Here is a 17,349-nt window from a genome sequence, read left to right as displayed (position 1 = left end):
GGAGGGAGCCCTCAAACAACAGTCAAAATCATTGAAAAAAATTCAATTTGTAATTCATTAGTATTTTAAAGCATTTCTCCTTGAATTCAGGCTAAAGAACTGCAGAGATTAAGCTTTGCTAATGTGCATATTACCTTAAATGATCTAAGGAGGCTTCTTAGATCTTGGTACCCATATTGAGGTCTTCACTTAATCCTGTTCCCCTGCCAATTCCTCAAGTCCTTCAAATCTTTCAATAATTATTCACTTCCATTTTAGAAGCTATTGTAGATTCTGTTTTCCTTACCTGTATGTGGTCAGGAATTCTATATCCTAACCAGTTTAAGTCATCATCTATTCACTTTACCAAAGCCTCTTGGTTCTTTCAGCATGTTTGAGTGGAAAGAGCCTCAGTTTCTCATGTCTGTCTTCATCTTTGGTGACATCTTATTAAACCTCTTCTTCATGGCCTTGACATTGTCCCAAAAGAAGGCACTCAAAGCCGAACGCAATATTCTATCTATGGCCTAACAAATAGTGATGAAGTGGAGATGCCAGCGTTGGACTGGAGTGTGCACAGTAAGAAGTCTCACAACAGGTTAAAATCCAACAGGGTGCACCCACCTGATGAAAGGGCAGCGCACTCAAAGCTCATAATTCCAAATAAACATGTTGGACTTCAGTCTGCTGTTGTGAGACTTCTTACTGCAACAAATAATGTGCATAGCTTTAGTATTCCATCTTTACTTTAGTACGTGTGCTAAAATCATGATTTCATATGTTTTATTTGACTTATTTTGCAATTTTCATCTCTCTCTCTCTCTCTCTCAGATCTGGCTATCCAAGCTCCCAAAATCCCGATTTCTAACCCGCAGTGGGTTTGAGCCAGTCAGGGTACCATTCACGCTCCTCGGTGAGAGTTCTGGGCCCCATTTTTAAATTCCGATTGGGCAGTCTTCCAATGCCAGCAGGACTGATGGTCCATGATGGTGGGAAGGGAGCCTACATCAAGATGCCCAAGGCGGTATTTCACCACCCAGTGCTGGGAGCACGGGTTTCCAGAGAGCTGCAAGTGGTGAGAGGAAAGGAATGGGAAGGCAGAGGATTCCCAATGGAGTCTGGTAAAATCACACCTGAGCCAGAGTGCAACCTCCCAAAAAAAAGGAACATGTCTTTTGGCTACTCTGGCCTAATTTTTTTTTAAATTAAAAGTGCGGCAGGAAACCAGTCACCTCACTGGGCCACAACTTGATTTGATTAATTATTGTCATGTGGATTAGCAAACAGTGGAAAGTATTGTTTCTTGCATGCTAACATACAAAGCATATCGTACATAGAGAAGGAAACGAGACAGTGCAGAATGTAGTGTTACAGTCATAGCTAGGATGTAGAGAAAGATCAATTTAATGCAAGATAAGTCCATTCAAAAGTAGCAGCAAAGAAGAAGCTGTTCTTGAGTTGATTGGTACCTGACCTCAGACTTTTGCATCTTCTTCCAACTGAAGAAGGTGGAAGAGAGAATGTCCGGGGTGCATGGGGTCCTTAATTATGCTGGTTGTTTAGCAAGGCAGCGGGAAGTGTAGACAGAGTCAGTGGTTGGGAGGCTGGTTTGTGTGATGGATTGGGACACGCTCACAACCTTTTGTAGCTCCTTGCCGTCTTAGGCAGAGGAGGATCCATACCAAGCTGTGAAACAACCAGAAAGAATGCTTTCTATGGTGCATCTGTAAAAGTTGGTGAGTCATAGCCGACATGCCAAATTCCGTTAGCCTTCTGAGAAAGTAGAGGCGTTGATTGAAATTTTGATTAGGTTCCTACCGCCATAAGTTTTTAAAAATTACTATTCTTTCCTAGCATGTGGGTGTTGTGGGCAACGCCAACATTTGCTATCCATCCTGAATTGCCCTCAAGGACCTTGTGGTAAGCTACCTTGAATCATTCCGATCTTTGTGGTGTAGGTATACCCACAATGTTGTTGGGAAGAGTGTTCCAGGATTTTGACCCAGGGACAGTGAAGGAGGGGTGGTATGGTTCCAAGTTAGGAAGTTGTGTGGCTTAAAGGGGAACTCGCAGCCTGTGGTGTTGCCCATGCGTCTACTGCCCTTATCCGTTGAAGCAGCAGAAGTGGCGGGTTTGGAGGATACTGTTGACAGAGCCTTGGTGAGTTGCTGCACTATATCCTTTAGATGGTGTATGCTGTGCACTGTGCATTGGTGTAGATGGGGTGAATGTTAGAGATGGCTGACAATCAAGTGGGCTGTTTTGTCTTGGATAGCATTGAGTTTGAGTGTTGTTAGAGCTTGCACACACACAGGCAAGTGGGGATGCGATAGCCTATTGGCATTATCGCTAGAGTATTAATCTACAAATTCAGCTAACGTTCGGGGTTCAAATCCCACCACGGAATTTGAATTCATTAAAAATATCTGGAATTTAGAATCTGCTGATAACCATGAAACCATTGTCGATTGTTGTAAAGACCCATCTGGTTCACTAATGTCCTTTTAGGGAAGGAAATCTGCCACCCTTAGCCAGCTGGCCTACATGTGACCCCAGAGCCATAGCAATGTGGTTGACACTCAATTTCCCTCAGGCAACTAGGGATGGGCAATAAATGCTGGCCAGCCAGTGATGCCCATGTCCCACAAATAACTTAAAAGAACACTCCTGACTTGTGCCTTGTAAATGATGTGTAAACTTTGGGGAGATGGGAGGTGAGTTACTTGCTACAGAATTCCCAGCCTCTGTAGATGATGTGTAAACTTTGGGGAGATGGGAGGTGAGTTACTTGCTACAGAATTCCCAGCCTCTGTAGATGATGTGTAAACTTTGGGGAGATGGGAGGTGAGTTACTTGCTACAGAATTCCCAGCCTCTGACCTGCTCTGGAAGCAACAGTAAATGGCTAGTCCAGCCTGACTCATTTTAAAACTCCACATCCCCAGCAGACTTGGTTAAAATCAAGCTTTGAATCCAATGTTTCTGCCCTTCTGCGCTAGGGACCCGGCCTCGGGTCACTGTCTGTTGGAATTTTCACATTCTTTCCGTGTCTGCATGGGTTTCCTCCGGGTGCTCTGGTTTCCTTCCACAGTCCAAAGATCTGCAAGTTAAGTTGATTGGCCATGCTAAATTAACCCTAGTGTCAGTGGGATTAGCAGGGTAAATATGAGGGAGTACGGGAATACGGCCTGGATGGGATTGTGATTGGTACAGACTTGATGGGCAAAATGGCCATCCTCTGCACTGTGGGGATTCTATGATCTATGAATCTCCTTTTACGTGTGTTTTTACTATTATATTCCTTCTCAATGAAACCAACATAGAAGTGCAATGATTTTGACATTTAAGTGTGGGAGCGTCACCACTATTCATGTCCCTCTTGTTGGAGAAGCCTTTGTTGACTGTTACTCTGCCTTTTGGCCAGCCTCCTATTGGTGCTGGCCACATATAATTAATGTGTGTGTTTCAATTTCTTTGATAAGTTTCTGTTCTTTTCTTAAATAACGCAAATAAATTCGTCAACAGCAATATGTCATTTGCCAATCCGTGTGAACTGACCCTTGTTAACCTGAGCCTTTCGAGGTAGTATTTTTGTGTTGTATATTATGGTCCCTGGTGCTTGCAAAAACTTGGGTTGGAGAACTGAATAGTGTTGCGCTGGGTTTTTCTTATGATTGAATGATGAAGTGTACATTGAATCAAATTACCTGAGGAACTTTATGTCAACGGGAGGCAGTGAATATTGTATAGCAGGCTGAGATAGCAGGCTTTGAGAGCAAAGCGAATCAATTAAAAATTGACGTCTATGAATTTTTACACTACTTGATGGAATTGGCAATAGCAGTTCTCTCGTCCAGAGGGAGGGGAAAATTGATGTATCAATTTGAATACCACTTGGTGGAACTGGCAATGTTTTTGAGAATAAGTCCCCTCGCTGCCAAGTCAGTGAATTGTGAGATTTTGAGATTTAATGAGGTAGAGAATAGGGACTTGCGAAACAAGGAAGGAAATGAAGGCATGTGACCTCACTGGTAAATCAACATTTCATGAAAGCTGTATGCAGCAACTGGGAGAAGCAGGAACTATATGTGTCCGACTCCGATCAAACTTGCACCTTTTAGGAGCAACTGGAGAGTCATTGGTAACGATGAACTACTGCATTCATTTTCTTTCCCTGTTGCAAAGATCTTCTAATTAAACTCTTGGTTCCTTAGCTCTTACTTAACTCCTGTTAACTGAGCAAAGAGCGAAAAAGTGAGCAAAACTTTTTCTTTAAATAGATTCTTAATTCGGTGAGTCCTAACCTGAACTGCAATTGCTGGTCTCCTATATAGCCCTGTATTGTTAATGGGTCTCTTGTTATAGAACAACAGTACAACGCAGCCATCTGCATGGCACAATTTTTTTTTGCCTAACTCACAAAGACACTATTATACTAAAGTTATCCAGTCTACTTCAGACTCCTCAGCAATACTTGTGTTTCTCTCGGTCTGAATGTCAATTTTTTTGCTAGACCCATGAGTGTGACGCTGTGAAGCTTCTGAAGTGTTCTAGTTTGTGTAAGCTTTTTTGATATTATTAATTTTAATGAATGCCTGAAAAGTGTAGATAGGTTATTGTTAGTCTGTAATAGCACTGAGCAGTTCCATTGAATCATTTTTTTGAGGCCCATATACCCCAAACACTGCATAATTTCTCAATGTTTTCAAAAATACACATTCAACCCTGCCAACAGTAACCATCACTTGACTTTTCAAAAGGACTTGCTTTTTGTGTGCGATCCTTTAAAAAAAAATGAAATTGCTTCAGATGTTCAAGTGGATTTAGCGAGGCGATGGCCCAGTGGTATTATCGCTAGACCATTAATCCAGAAACTCAGCTAATGTTCTGGGGACCCAGGTTCAAATCCCACCACAGCAGATAGTGGAATTTGACTTCAATTTTTAAGAATCTACTGATGACCATAAAACCATTGTCAATTGTCGGAAAAAAGCCATCTGGTTCACTAATGTTCTTCAGGAAAGGAAATCTGCCTTCCTTACCTGGTCTGGCCTACATCTGACTTCAGAGCCACGGCAACATAATTCACTCTCAACTGCCATCAGGCAGCTAGGCGAAGGGCAATGAATACTGGTCATCCAATGATGCCCATGTCCCATAAATGAATTAAAGTCTTGTCTGAATCACAAGGTACAAGTACTGCACCCCAGTGCTTCCCTAATATCTGTAACTCTGTGCGTTTTCTTGTGTCCAGAAATGGCTGAACTGAATTTTGTAGTTTGATAGCTAAATATTTTTTCGTTGTTTCTGTTTCCAAGCAGTTTCCAAAGTCAATGGCTTCAGGAGAAGGTAGCTTATCTCTGCTGGAGATAGCCTCTCCTGGTTCAGTGGCATCAGTTGCTTTCAAAAGCAGCTCAAACATGTTGCTTTTGTGGCCATAGATATTTTCCCAATACCTGCTTGTGCGATAGTGTGACTCTAGTGTGTAACAATGGAATTTGGGATCTAAAATTCAGGTCGGGTTAGGGTTGATTGGCCATGGTAAATTGCCTCTTATTGTCGGGGGTGGGGGAGGCTAGCAGGGTAAATACACGAGCTTAAGGGGATAGGGCCTGGGTGGGATTGTTATCGATGCAGACTTGATGGGCTGAATGGCACTGTAGGGTTCAATGGAACTGAGAAAGGGTAACCATAAGTTTGTTGAAAGATGGTGTGGCCATTAGGGAAAGTCTTAATGTACAGAGATGTGAATTAGTGGCAGCAGCAGGCCATTCAGCCCCTTGGACCTGCTTCACCTTTCAATAAGTGTGTGTCTGAGCTTATTGGGGCCTCAATTTCACATCCCGCCTACCCCGATAACCTGTACTCCCTTATTGGTTCAGAATCTTTCTACCTTTTGCTTCAAAGATATTCCTTCACCATTTTCCAGAGAAAAGAGTTCCAAAGGCTGAAATTTTCCAGCTCAGGAGAATGCAGCTAAAGCCATTGACATCGGCGGGACTGGAAGATCCTGCCACCAGGCAATGGCTAGGAAAAAATTCTTCACGTTCTCTACTAGTACAAGGGGACACAAAATAAAAATAAGGGGTTTCCCATTTAAGTCAAAGTGGAAAAGAGGTAGAGAGATGGTGTGGCACTGTGGTTAGCACTTCTGCCTCTCAGCACCAGGGACCAGGGTTTGATTCTGGTCTTGAGTGACTATGTGTGGAATTTGGGTTCCCATCAGGTGCTCCAGTTTCTACCCGCAGTCCAAAGATGTTCAGGTTAGGTGGATTGGCCTTGCTAATTTGCTCCTTTGGGCCTAAAGAGATGTCGGGTAAATGCATGGGGTTACAGCAATAGGGTGGGGCGGACCTGGGTAAGCTGCTCTGTCATGGAGTTGGTGCAGACTTGCTGGGCCGAATGGCCTCCTTCTGCATGCAGGCTTTCTAAAATTCTATGAGAACTGTACTGGGAAAAATTTCAGAGCCTGCAGCCATGGCCACTGAAGGATTTGGCAACTGGCCCAATAAGTTCCGTGGGAGTTACTGTAGATTATAAATGGGTAGGGTAAGAACATGGGTGAGAGAAACATCAAGGTGAAAACTCTTCTTAAAAACAGTTAATGAATTGGCAGGTAAAAAGGTGGCAAGGTTTAGATTTAGAATCTCAGGGTTTAGGACCATGGCAGCTGAAGGCACAGTTGCCAATTGTGGAGCAGTGAAAACTGGGGATGTGCCAGAGGCTAAAGTTGAAAGGGGGAGCGATATCTCAGTTAGCTGAAGAACTGAATGAGCTTACAGACATGGGGGTGGCCATGGAGGCACAGGGGTGAGAATTTTAAAACATTCTCCCAATGGCACTGTATGGACTTTGGAAAGTATGCAGCTTTTTGGAGGCAGAAACATTGGAAAATGTTCAACTAACAAATTATGAAATTCTGTTCAACCATTTGTGAACACACATCACCACAAATCCCCCTTCTTTGTGCCTCCTTAGCCTAATATGTGAACCCAAGAGCAATGTGAAGAAATTGCCCACAACAATTGAATTTACCTTAAGTCTCCCCTCTTCGCATCTTTGCTTTCCCTTTGCTTTCCCTAATATGTGAACCCTTGGGCATTGTGAAGAAATTGCCCACAACAATGGCCTTTACAGTTAAAACAAAGTTCTGATTTTAATTTCTATCCTTCTACATGTTGCAGGTTAAACTAAGACATGGCAACAAGTGCGGTTCCAAGTGACAATCTCCCCACGTACAAACTTGTGGTGGTGGGAGACGGTGGTGTTGGAAAAAGTGCTCTCACCATCCAGTTCTTCCAGAAGATTTTTGTGCCCGATTATGATCCAACAATTGAAGACTCTTACTTGAAGCATACAGAAATCGATGGGCAGTGGGCCATCCTAGATGGTAAGTTTGCGATTATATCATGTATCTAACTCCTAAAAGTGCAGTTTTTTTAAGTTGCAGAAAGATTATTGAAATATTAATTCAGAAAAACCTCACTATGTACTATAAAGCCTATTTATTAACATTTTGGTTTTTTTTTTATAAACTTGCATTTTGCATGGCTTATTTCCAGAACTCCACCCAAAAGATATTAGCCAGAATTCTTTGACCTCGCTTGCAGCTGGGATTCTCCCTTCCCGCTGCAGTGAATGGATATTTGGCAGAGCACCAAATTCTCTGTTTTCACTGGCAGCAGTAGCGGCATCGGAGAATCCTGGCCATTGAGTAAAAAAAAACTCAGTGCTGGATGTATACAATAGGTCGATGAGCGACTGGCAGAGGAATTGTTTAATGGGGCGGCACTGTGGCATAGTGGTTAGCACTGCTGCTTCACAGGGCCAGGGACTTGGGTTCGATTCCCGGCTTGGGTCACTGTCTGTGTGGAGTTTGCACATTCTCCCCATGTCTGCGTGGGTTTCCTCTGGGTGCTTGGGATTCCTCCAACATTCAGGAAGACATGCACGGATAAATGTGTAGTGGTCCATTTTGGCAGGTCCAATGGGATGAAGGAGTATAATATCAAGGGTAAGACTCTTAGCAGTGTAGAGGATCAGCAGGACCTTGGGGTCCAGGTCCATAGGACTCTTAAATTGGCCTCGCAGGTGGAGGATGTGGTCAAGAAGGCGTATGGTGTACTAGCCTTCATTAATCGAGGGATTGAGTTTAGGAGTTGGGAGATAATGCTGCAACTTTATAAGACCCTTGTCAGACCCCACTTGGAGTACTGTGCTCAGTTCTGGTCGCCTTACTACAAGAAGGATGTGGAAGCTATTGAAAGGGTGCAGAGGAGATTTACAAGGATATTGCCTGGATTGGGTGGCATGCCTTACGAGGATAGGTTGAGGGAGCTCGGTCTTTTCTCCCTGGGGAGACGATGGATGAGAGGTGACCGGATAGACGTTTATAAGATATTGAGAGGTATAGATAAGGTGGATTCTCAGAGGCTATTTCCCAGGGCTGAAATGGTCACTATGAGAGGACACAGGTTTAAGGTGCTGGGGAGTAGGTACAGAGGAGATGTCGGGGTAAGTTTTTCACTCAGAGGGTGGTGAGTGAGTGGAATCGGCTGCCATCAGTGGTGGTGGAGGCGAACTCGTTGGGGTCTTAAGAGACTTCTGGATGAGTACGTGGGATTTAACAGGATTGAGGGTTATAGATAGGCCTTGTAGGTAGGGATATGATCGGCGCAACTTGTGGGCCGAAGGGCCTGTTTGTGCTGTAGTGTTCTATGTTCTATGCACTGACCTGAACAGGCACCGGACTGTGGCAAACTAGGGGAATTTCACAGTAACTTCATTGCAGTGTTAATGTAAGCGTTACTTGTGGCTAATGAATAAACTTGAAACTTTTAACTAAATGTTTGAGGATATGTTCTACTGTTCTCACCACAGAAGCCGATGAATCTGCATTTACCCATTTCGATATATTCTGTTTCAGTATCAGAGCATTCAATGTGTTTTCTTTTCCTTTTGCCCTCCATATTACAAGAAATTTGCCCCATCTAGTCTTTTGTTACACTGTGAACTGGAGTTGTGCCAATAGTTGTGCTTTGGGTGATATTTCTTTTTACAATCAGAGGAAATTATAACCTGTCCTAGAGGCATTTTCTCATTTCTTCAAAATCGTACCCTTGCTGTAGGAGTTTGGTGCATTAAATTTAATGCTTTTCGTACTGGGCGTTGCAGCAATTGCTATCCACAACAAAAATACAATTTCTCCCCTCCCTTATCAATTATTGTAGGTCATTGCTGTAAGAAAAAAACAAAATTTTTCGGCCTGAGTTCATCAGGACATTGAAGACAAAAAGCTTCAACAAAAACTGTCTCTCTTTTCAGAAGTTCCATACTCCCAAACAACTATTGTTGGTCACCAGGGATACCGAGTAAAGAAGCATTTTATTTTTTTGACTGTCTATTTAAAACCTACGTTATGTTAGGAATTTTATAGAGTCAATTGTTGCTGCAGCAACTTAGAAACATGGGGGGAAAAGGAGCACGAGTAGCCCATTCAGCCCATTGAGGCCACTTTGCCATTCATAGAACGTAGAAAAACTACAGCACATTGCAGGCCCTTCGGCCCACAAAGTTGTGCCGAACATGTCCCTACAGAGATGGTGCTGATCATTTACCCTTACCGCATTTTTCCCTCTATCCCCATGTCCCTTAATGCCACTAGTATCCAGACTTGTTTTTGTATGGCATCTTCTACCATATTAAAAATGTCCAAAACCTTTCACAGGAATATGATTGTAAACGTAGCTAATTTCCCTATTAAAGTCTCTTTGGCTTGTATCAGCGTGAAAAGCATGTCAAATTATACATCCAATCAGCGATAATCAAATTTTATTTCAAACAAGTGAACAGCCTCCGAATTTATTCTCGATACATATTCACATATGACCAACAGTTGGAGCTTGCCTCAGTACAATTCTCGGTTGAATTTGGAGCTGAATGTTGTGTCATGATACTTGCAAATTGCTTTAGTGACTGAAATAACATTGCATGCTTTGAATATTTGAATATGGCTTGAACGTTGCCACAGTGGTTCACACTGCTGCCCCTCAGCACCACGGATCCGGGTTCGATTCCCAGCTTAGATCACAGTCTGTACAGAGTCTGCATGTTCTCCCGTGTCTGGGTGGGTTTCCTCCAGTTTCCTCGACACAATCCGAAAGACATGTTGGTTAGATGCATTAGCCATGCTAACAAATTCTCCTTCAGTTATCCAAACAGAGTTATGGCGATAAGGGAATTTTCACAGTAACTTCATTGCACTGTTAACGTAGGCCTACTTGTGGCACTAATCAATAAACTTTAAAAAACTTTAAAATATTGTTTGCAGCACCATGCCACGTAGAAGGTGCTTGTAAATGATGACATGAGCGCAATGCAGCACATCTTTGGACCCAGTTTCTGAAGTGCCAAACAAGTGCCCCCCCACCCCCCCGCCACTAACTTATTAAATTCCTTTCCCTTCACAAAGAAATCCAGGAACTGATTATGACGTTTGTCATTGAAACAGCATTACTGATAGTTAAGTCTCCCTCTACTCTGTTTCCAAGATGTGCCTTAGCTCCCAACCCCAGGCTTACAAAAAACACAATGCTTTATATCTCATACCACCCCCCCTTGTACTTTCCTCAAGTGACACCAACATCCTTATAGTCAATTGGTTTGGACTCACATATACTAGAACCTTGATTCAGGCTGTCCAAAGGTCTTTGAGCCAGAGGCGATCTGTCAGTATCAATAGTCTCTGCTCGTTCTGAACCTAGACCCCAGAAATAAAAGAACACAGTTCAAACCTAGTGAACTATGCAATTCAAATACAAAACCTTTGACCTACATCCAATCCCAGCAAATTATTTTATACGTTTCGTACAGTTGTGCAATTTTGAGGGCCATGTCACTTTAATTATGCAAACATTCTCAATAGATTTGCAAAGTATGGAAATAAATCTGCCATTTTCAAGTTGTGCTTTTAATATGGTAGACAGCAGAAGATTTAATTAAGAAAGCATTATGCGATTCCACATTTGTCCTCGTGACAGTTCCCAAAAGGAATTAAAATGCCACGTTTGTCTCCTGGCAACCATCAGTGCAGCAATGCTGGTGTTAAGAGCATCAGAGATATCAGGACTAGACTATCCTACGCCACCATTCACTCAAATCGTGGCTCTGTGGAAGAACCGATGTAGACCTGATGGGCTGAATGGTCTCTTGTACTGTATTATTCTATGATTCTGCTTCCCCATTTTCTATCCCAGCTGTCTTAATTCCCTTCAAAGGCAAAGAAGTAGGAATGCTGGGAATGTAAAGAAACAAATAAGACCAACTGAGTTTCCTTATCTTCAAGGACCAAAGTTGGAAGTTTGATGTCTCCCCCACCCCTCCACCCTCCTGCACCATCAATTAAGTGGTTTAAGTACCGCCCTTTCGTCCTCATGGCTTAGGTTTAAATCCAGATTTGAAATGCATTTGAGTTGTCTTCATACAGTTCCTGGTTGCTATGGGCCCCAGTGCAAAGCTACATTTCATTCAGCAGTGAATGGCAAGGTCATTCAGAGAACCTACAGAGTGGTTCTCTGGCAGAGTGAGAGGCTTTTCTTAATTCATTGGACATCTGATTGAAAAGTTGTTGCTTAGTCAGTCCTTAATTTTAAACCTGAGATTAGTTAGCAAGGGCCAATGAAAAGTATTAAGGTTATGGAGTTAAAGTGGGTTCATTGAGTTCGCTGACCAGTCAGCCATCATATCATTGACTGGCAGAACTAGCCTGAGAGGCTAAATGGCCTACTCCTGTTCTCGCTTTTCAAAAAGGAAAGTTTAGATGGATTGGCCATGCTAAATTGCCTCTTAATTTCCAAAGATGTGTAGGTTGGATGGTAAATGCTCAGGGTCACAGGGATAGGGCAGAGAGGAGGGCCTGGGTGGGATGCTGTTCTGGAGAGTCAGTACAGACCCGATAGGCCGAATGGTCTCTTTTTGCATGTAGCGCTTGTTTGGATTTTGTAGAAAGGACTATGTGGCAACAAGAGTGGAGCTAACCGGAAAGTTCTTTCAAAGGGCACCGTGGGCCAAAAGGCCTACTTCTGCACTCTGCGATTATGTGACAGGGACAGGTTCACAATACCATCACTATTTAATACTCATCAGTGCTGGGTTCAGTTTGTGCTGAAGATTTCCTTTCTCCACAAACCTACTTTTCCAATTTTACATTTAAATCGAAAAATAGAAATGAGATTTGAGAAACAGTTGTTGCGATTTGGAATGATTTGTAATAGCTGTACTGCAGATCTTGTCTCTCACGCATACACACACCAGTATTGCAAGACACTTGTACCAAGGTGACTTTAATGCAATGTTTTGCATTGACTCAAATTAAGAGGCAAAGTGTGGTTTCCTAAGTTCCAGTATTCAGTCATCAACTCTGCCAACTGTCATAACTATAATTACAGAGAATTAAAGCAAGGAAGTTTCACCTTTCTGAAACACCTGGTTCAACCTCCGCTGGAGTATTGTGTCAAATTCTGGATGCCACACTTTAGGAAGGTTGTGAAGACCTTAAAATGGCACCAAAATAATTTTACAGTAATGGTGCCGGGGATGAGGGACCTCCGTTAATGAAGAAAGATTGGAGGAACTGGAGTTAGTGAGGAGAAGATCAAATTCAAGTTTCAAGTCCGTTGAATTACCTTGCACCTTCTCGACGGCACGGTGACGCAGTGGTTAGCACTGCAGCCTCACAGCACCAGGGACCAGGGTTCAATTCCCGCCTTGGGTTACTGTCTGTGTGGAGTTTGCACGTTGTCCCTGGGTCTGCATGGTTTCCTATGAGTACTCCGATTTCCCCCCACAATCCGAAAGATGTGCTGATTACATAAGAACATAAGAAATAGGAGCAGGAGTAGGCCATCTAGCCCTTCGAGCCTGCCCCGCCATTCAATAAGATCATGGCTGATCTGTCGTGGCTCAGTTCCACATTCCCGCCCTCTCCCCATAACCCTTAATCCCCTCTCTTATCAAAAACCCATCAACCCGCTTCTTAAAAATATTTAGCGAGGCAGCCTCCACCACTTCAACAGGCAGAGAATTCCAGAGATTCACCACCCTTTGAGTGAAGAAATTCTTCCTCAACTCCGTTCTAAACCGCCCCCCCTTTATCTTGAGGCTGTGCCCCCTAGTCCTACTGTCCTTTCTGAGCATTTTGGTTGTGCTAAATTCTCCCTCAATGTACCCGAACAGCTGCCAGGGTGTGGCGTCTAGAAGCTTTTCACAGTAACTTTACTGCAGTGTTAAATGACTAATAAGTAAACTTAGGTGGTGAAAGCAAAGCCTTTGAATATTTTTAAGACAAGAGCTAGATTGATTTTTGATAAAGAAGGAGGTGAAAGGTTATTGGGGGTAGGTAGGAATGTGGCGAGCAGAGTCTTATTGAGTGATAGAACAAGCTTGAGGAGCTGAGTGGCCTACTCTTTCCAATTCATATATATGTTTGAAAACCTTTTTTATGCAGCAAGTGGTAAGGATCTGGAATGCACTGACTATGAAGTGCGGTGAAGTCAATCGTGGCTTTCAAAAGGGAATTGGATAATTATCCAAGTGGGAAATATTTGCATGGTTACAGGGAAAAGGTTGGAGAGTTGGACAAGCTGAGAAGCTCGTGAAGACAGACATAATGGACCAAATGACTCCCTGTCTTGTAACCATTATAGGATTCTATTAACAACCCTGAGAGATTTGGTGAGACAGTATATTATACTGTACACTCTATACCTCGGCACATTGATTCCATCAAAGATTAATGAGCTGATCAAGGTGAGGGCCCTTGGATGTTTAATACTGTTCCTAGCTGAACAGCAGTTACCTATTTGTCATCTGACACCACTGGCAATATATCTCTGAAATTACTTTTGAAAAGCTGGAATGATAAATCAAATGTTACATTACAAAATTGGTGCATTTCCCTAAGTTTGGAATTGAGCCGTGATGTAGCAATGGACATTTCATCTCAAAGAGGAAGGATGCTCTCTGGCTAGATTCTTCTGCTGGTGAGAGCAAACTTGATGTTGACACATAAAAAGCCTTTTGTATTTAAAAAAAAATCTGAATAATGTATATAATCGATAATAAGAACATAAGAACATAAGAAATAGGAGCAGGAGTAGGCCATCTAGCCCTTCGAGCCTGCCCCGCCATTCAATAAGATCATGGCTGATCTGTTGTGGCTCAGTTCCACTTTCCCGCCCTCTCCCCATAACCCTTAATCCCCTCTCTTATCAAGAACCCATCAACTTGCTTCTTAAAAATATTTAGCGAGGCAGCCTCCACCACTTCAACGGGCAGAGAATTCCAGAGATTCACCACCCTTTGAGTGAAGAAGTTCCTCCTCAACTCCGTTCTAAACCGCCTCCCCTTTATCTTGAGGCTGTGCCCCCTAGTCCTACTGTCTTTTTTGAGCGGGAAGAGTCTCTCCACCTCTATCCTATCCATCCCATTCATCATCTTATACGTCTCAATGAGATCTCCCCTCATTCTTCTAAACTCTAACGAGTACAAGCCTAGTTTATTCAGCCTCTCCTCATAGCTCAATCCCCTCAACTCCAGTATCAGCCTAGTAAACTTCCTCTGCACTCCCTCCAGGGCCAAAATATCCTTGCGCAGGTGCGGCGCCCAAAACTGCACACAGTACTCCAGCTGCGGCCTCACCAATGCCCTATACAGCTGCAGCAAGACCTCCCTACTTTTATATTCAATCCCCCTCGCTATGAAGGCCAGCATCCCATTCGCCTTCCTGACCACCTGCTGCACCTGCAAGCTGGGTTTTTGCGACTCATGCACAAGGACCCCATGATGGCACCAGGGACCTGAGTTCAATTCCAGCCTTGGGTGACTGTCTGTGTGAAGTCTGCACATTCTCCCCATGTTTGGTTGGGTTACCTCCGGGTGCTTTGGTTTCCTCCCATAATCCAATAATGTGCGGGTTGGGTTGATTGGCCACGCTAAACTGACACCGTTGGTGTCAGGGGGATTAGCAGGGTAAATACATGGGGTTATGGGGATAGAGCCTGGGTGGGATTATTGGCGGTGCAGGCCCGATGACCGCCCCCCAGCTCCTGCACAGTTAAGATTCCATGATTAAATTCTTTGAAAAATCACAAACTTGGTCCTCAGGGAAACTGTACTGGTGACATTCCTGAAACAGGTTTGATTCCTATCGCTGAAGTGCCTAGAATTCTAATACTCAGTGCTGAAGTTATTTTCCCCTTTGTGAAACAATTGAGTTTTATCAGTTCCGAGGCAGCTGACATGTGAAGGCTGCATCAGGAAGGCTTTATTTAATGACCTCACAGTTGCAGTGAAGGCACTTTAGTAAAGCAATTGCCAGGGGAATTTGGGCATGCAAACCTTTTGAACTTTACTTCGTGTTCTTGTTTATATTGGCCACATGTTGACTTCAGCAAAATAAATCACTTTTTTAAAGTTACATTTATGAGGCATAGCATGGGTACTATTAGTGATACATTAATTCAATTTCCAATATCATGTCAGCCCTCAGCGGCGTTATTCTCACACATGGGGTCAACTTCCACTTGTATGCCAAGCTGTAATCCTTCCACTGCTCTCAATGACTACGTTGTCTGCCTACTAAACTGACATCAAGTTAAGGATGAACCAGCTGAATACTAGAAAAGTCAAATACGTTCATAGAAAAAGAGAGAATAGGAGCAGGAGTAGGCCATTTGGTCCGTCAAGCCTGTTCTGCCATTCATTATGATCGTAGCTAATCGTCCGACTCCTCTCCCCACCCACCTCACCATCACACACATATCATGTCCTTTGATTCCTTTAGTCCTTAATCCCTATTTATTCCTATCAGAATCTCTTGTCGCCTACCCACTGACTGCCTCCTCACCATACTGTCTCGGGCAGAACCAGATTTATGCAACCTCGGACGTCCTGCTCAGTTTCTTTGAACTGAGGTTGTTTCCATTCTCCATAGTTTACCCCTCCCTCACTTTGCCTCTGAAGCCAGTGTCAGCACCAGTGTTGTATCCAGGGTCGACGTCTGCGATGGTTTCCTTTTGTTGGCCTCTCCAGGTCCATTCTACACAGTCTGCAACATGTGCCAAGCTCAGCTACGTGCATCCTGTGCAAACTTCTGCTTGGCATCACCTTGTTCTCTCTGAATACCACCAGGTCCCAATCCTCCAGGGCACTGAAACCCTTGTTAGCAAATTCCTCGCAGCCTTATCCCCCATTCTATTTCAGCATCCTCCTCCTCCTCCAGTGCTGTGACTCAGCTAATACCATTCTGTCCTCCAACTCTGGCCATCTGTGCATCTCCATTCCACAGACGTTACTCCACTTGAATTTTTGGCATCCTCTCCCTTTCTAAAACTCACCATTTCTCTCCCTGTCTTGGGAAACCTGTCTTTTTGTTGAGGCTATTAGTCATGTTTCTTAACAAGCCCTCTGTAAAAGCCCAGTGAGGTAAGATAAAGTTGGTGTGTAGGTACAAGTTATTGCCACTATCGTATTTCAATATTAATGAATGTACACCCATGAAATGCTGATGGATTAGATCAGTTAGCTAGATTGCTGAAATGTGATGCAGAATGATGGCAACGGCACTGGTCCAGTTCCCGTATCCGTTGTGGGTTCGTGGAGACCTGCCTCCTTGCCTTGCGGGCACTGGTGGAGAAGTGTCCCAAGGCTGTGTGTAAGCAATTGTGTCGCGATGCTAATGGTCCTTTGTGGACTATGGCTGATTACCCATGTCGAATAACTGGGCAACTGCCTCAACTCAATAGCAAAAAACAGAATCGCTTTAATACAGGCTTCCCACCAATACTGAGCACCTCACAGTGCTTTACAGTCAACACAAGACTTTTGAATTGTAGTCGCTGTTGTAAAGTACAAATTGGGGCTCAATGAACTCCTACAAACCACGGTGCGGTAATAACCAGATAAGCTGCTTTGGTGATATTGAATGGGGATAAATATTGGACAAGACTTCAGGGATAACTCCCCCGATCTTCTTTAAAATACTGCTTCTGGATCTTTTACATGCACCTGAGCAGACAGACTGGGCCATGATTTAACATCTCATCTGAAAGTCAACAGCTCCTGACAGTGCAGCACGGTGTTGCAATACTGCAGGACTGTACTCGAGGGCCAGGCTTGATTCTTGTGTTCAAGTCACGATACATTTTGATTGTGTGTTAACCGTGCCGTCATCAATAATGCAAATATTAATGATGCTCGCTGAGAAAAATGCTGATGAGTTCTCTGTTAGAGTCTATCGCAAGTCACCTACTCTAGTCAATACACTCATTGGCATTCCTACAATTCCCTGAACTATCAGATTGACCTTATCAGT

The 17,349-nt window shown here is 43.5% G+C and overlaps 1 protein-coding gene across 3 annotated transcripts in view; it reads left to right on the top strand.

The window, feature by feature from the left end:
* mrasa (muscle RAS oncogene homolog a) overlaps nucleotides 1-17,349 on the top strand; it is a 61,334-nt gene that overhangs the window by 8,536 nt on the left and 35,449 nt on the right. For 2 of the 3 annotated variants that reach the window (XM_080199489.1, XM_080199492.1), the window contains exon 2: nucleotides 7,163-7,368. In XM_080199489.1, the coding sequence (XP_080055615.1) occupies nucleotides 7,176-7,368 (193 nt within the window). In that variant the 5' untranslated portion in view covers nucleotides 7,163-7,175. Of the gene's footprint in view, nucleotides 1-1,849; nucleotides 1,900-7,162; nucleotides 7,369-17,349 lie in introns of those variants that run through there. The other variant, XM_080199490.1, reaches the window with a different exon arrangement.

Source organism: Carcharhinus amblyrhynchos, chromosome 11 (assembly GCF_965287045.1).
Source record: "Carcharhinus amblyrhynchos chromosome 11, sCarAmb.v2.hapA, whole genome shotgun sequence".
In the NCBI taxonomy this organism is placed as follows: Eukaryota; Metazoa; Chordata; class Chondrichthyes; order Carcharhiniformes; family Carcharhinidae; genus Carcharhinus; species Carcharhinus amblyrhynchos.
Note: the sequence above shows the minus strand (reverse complement) of the source record. Positions and strands in the feature narration are given on the sequence as shown.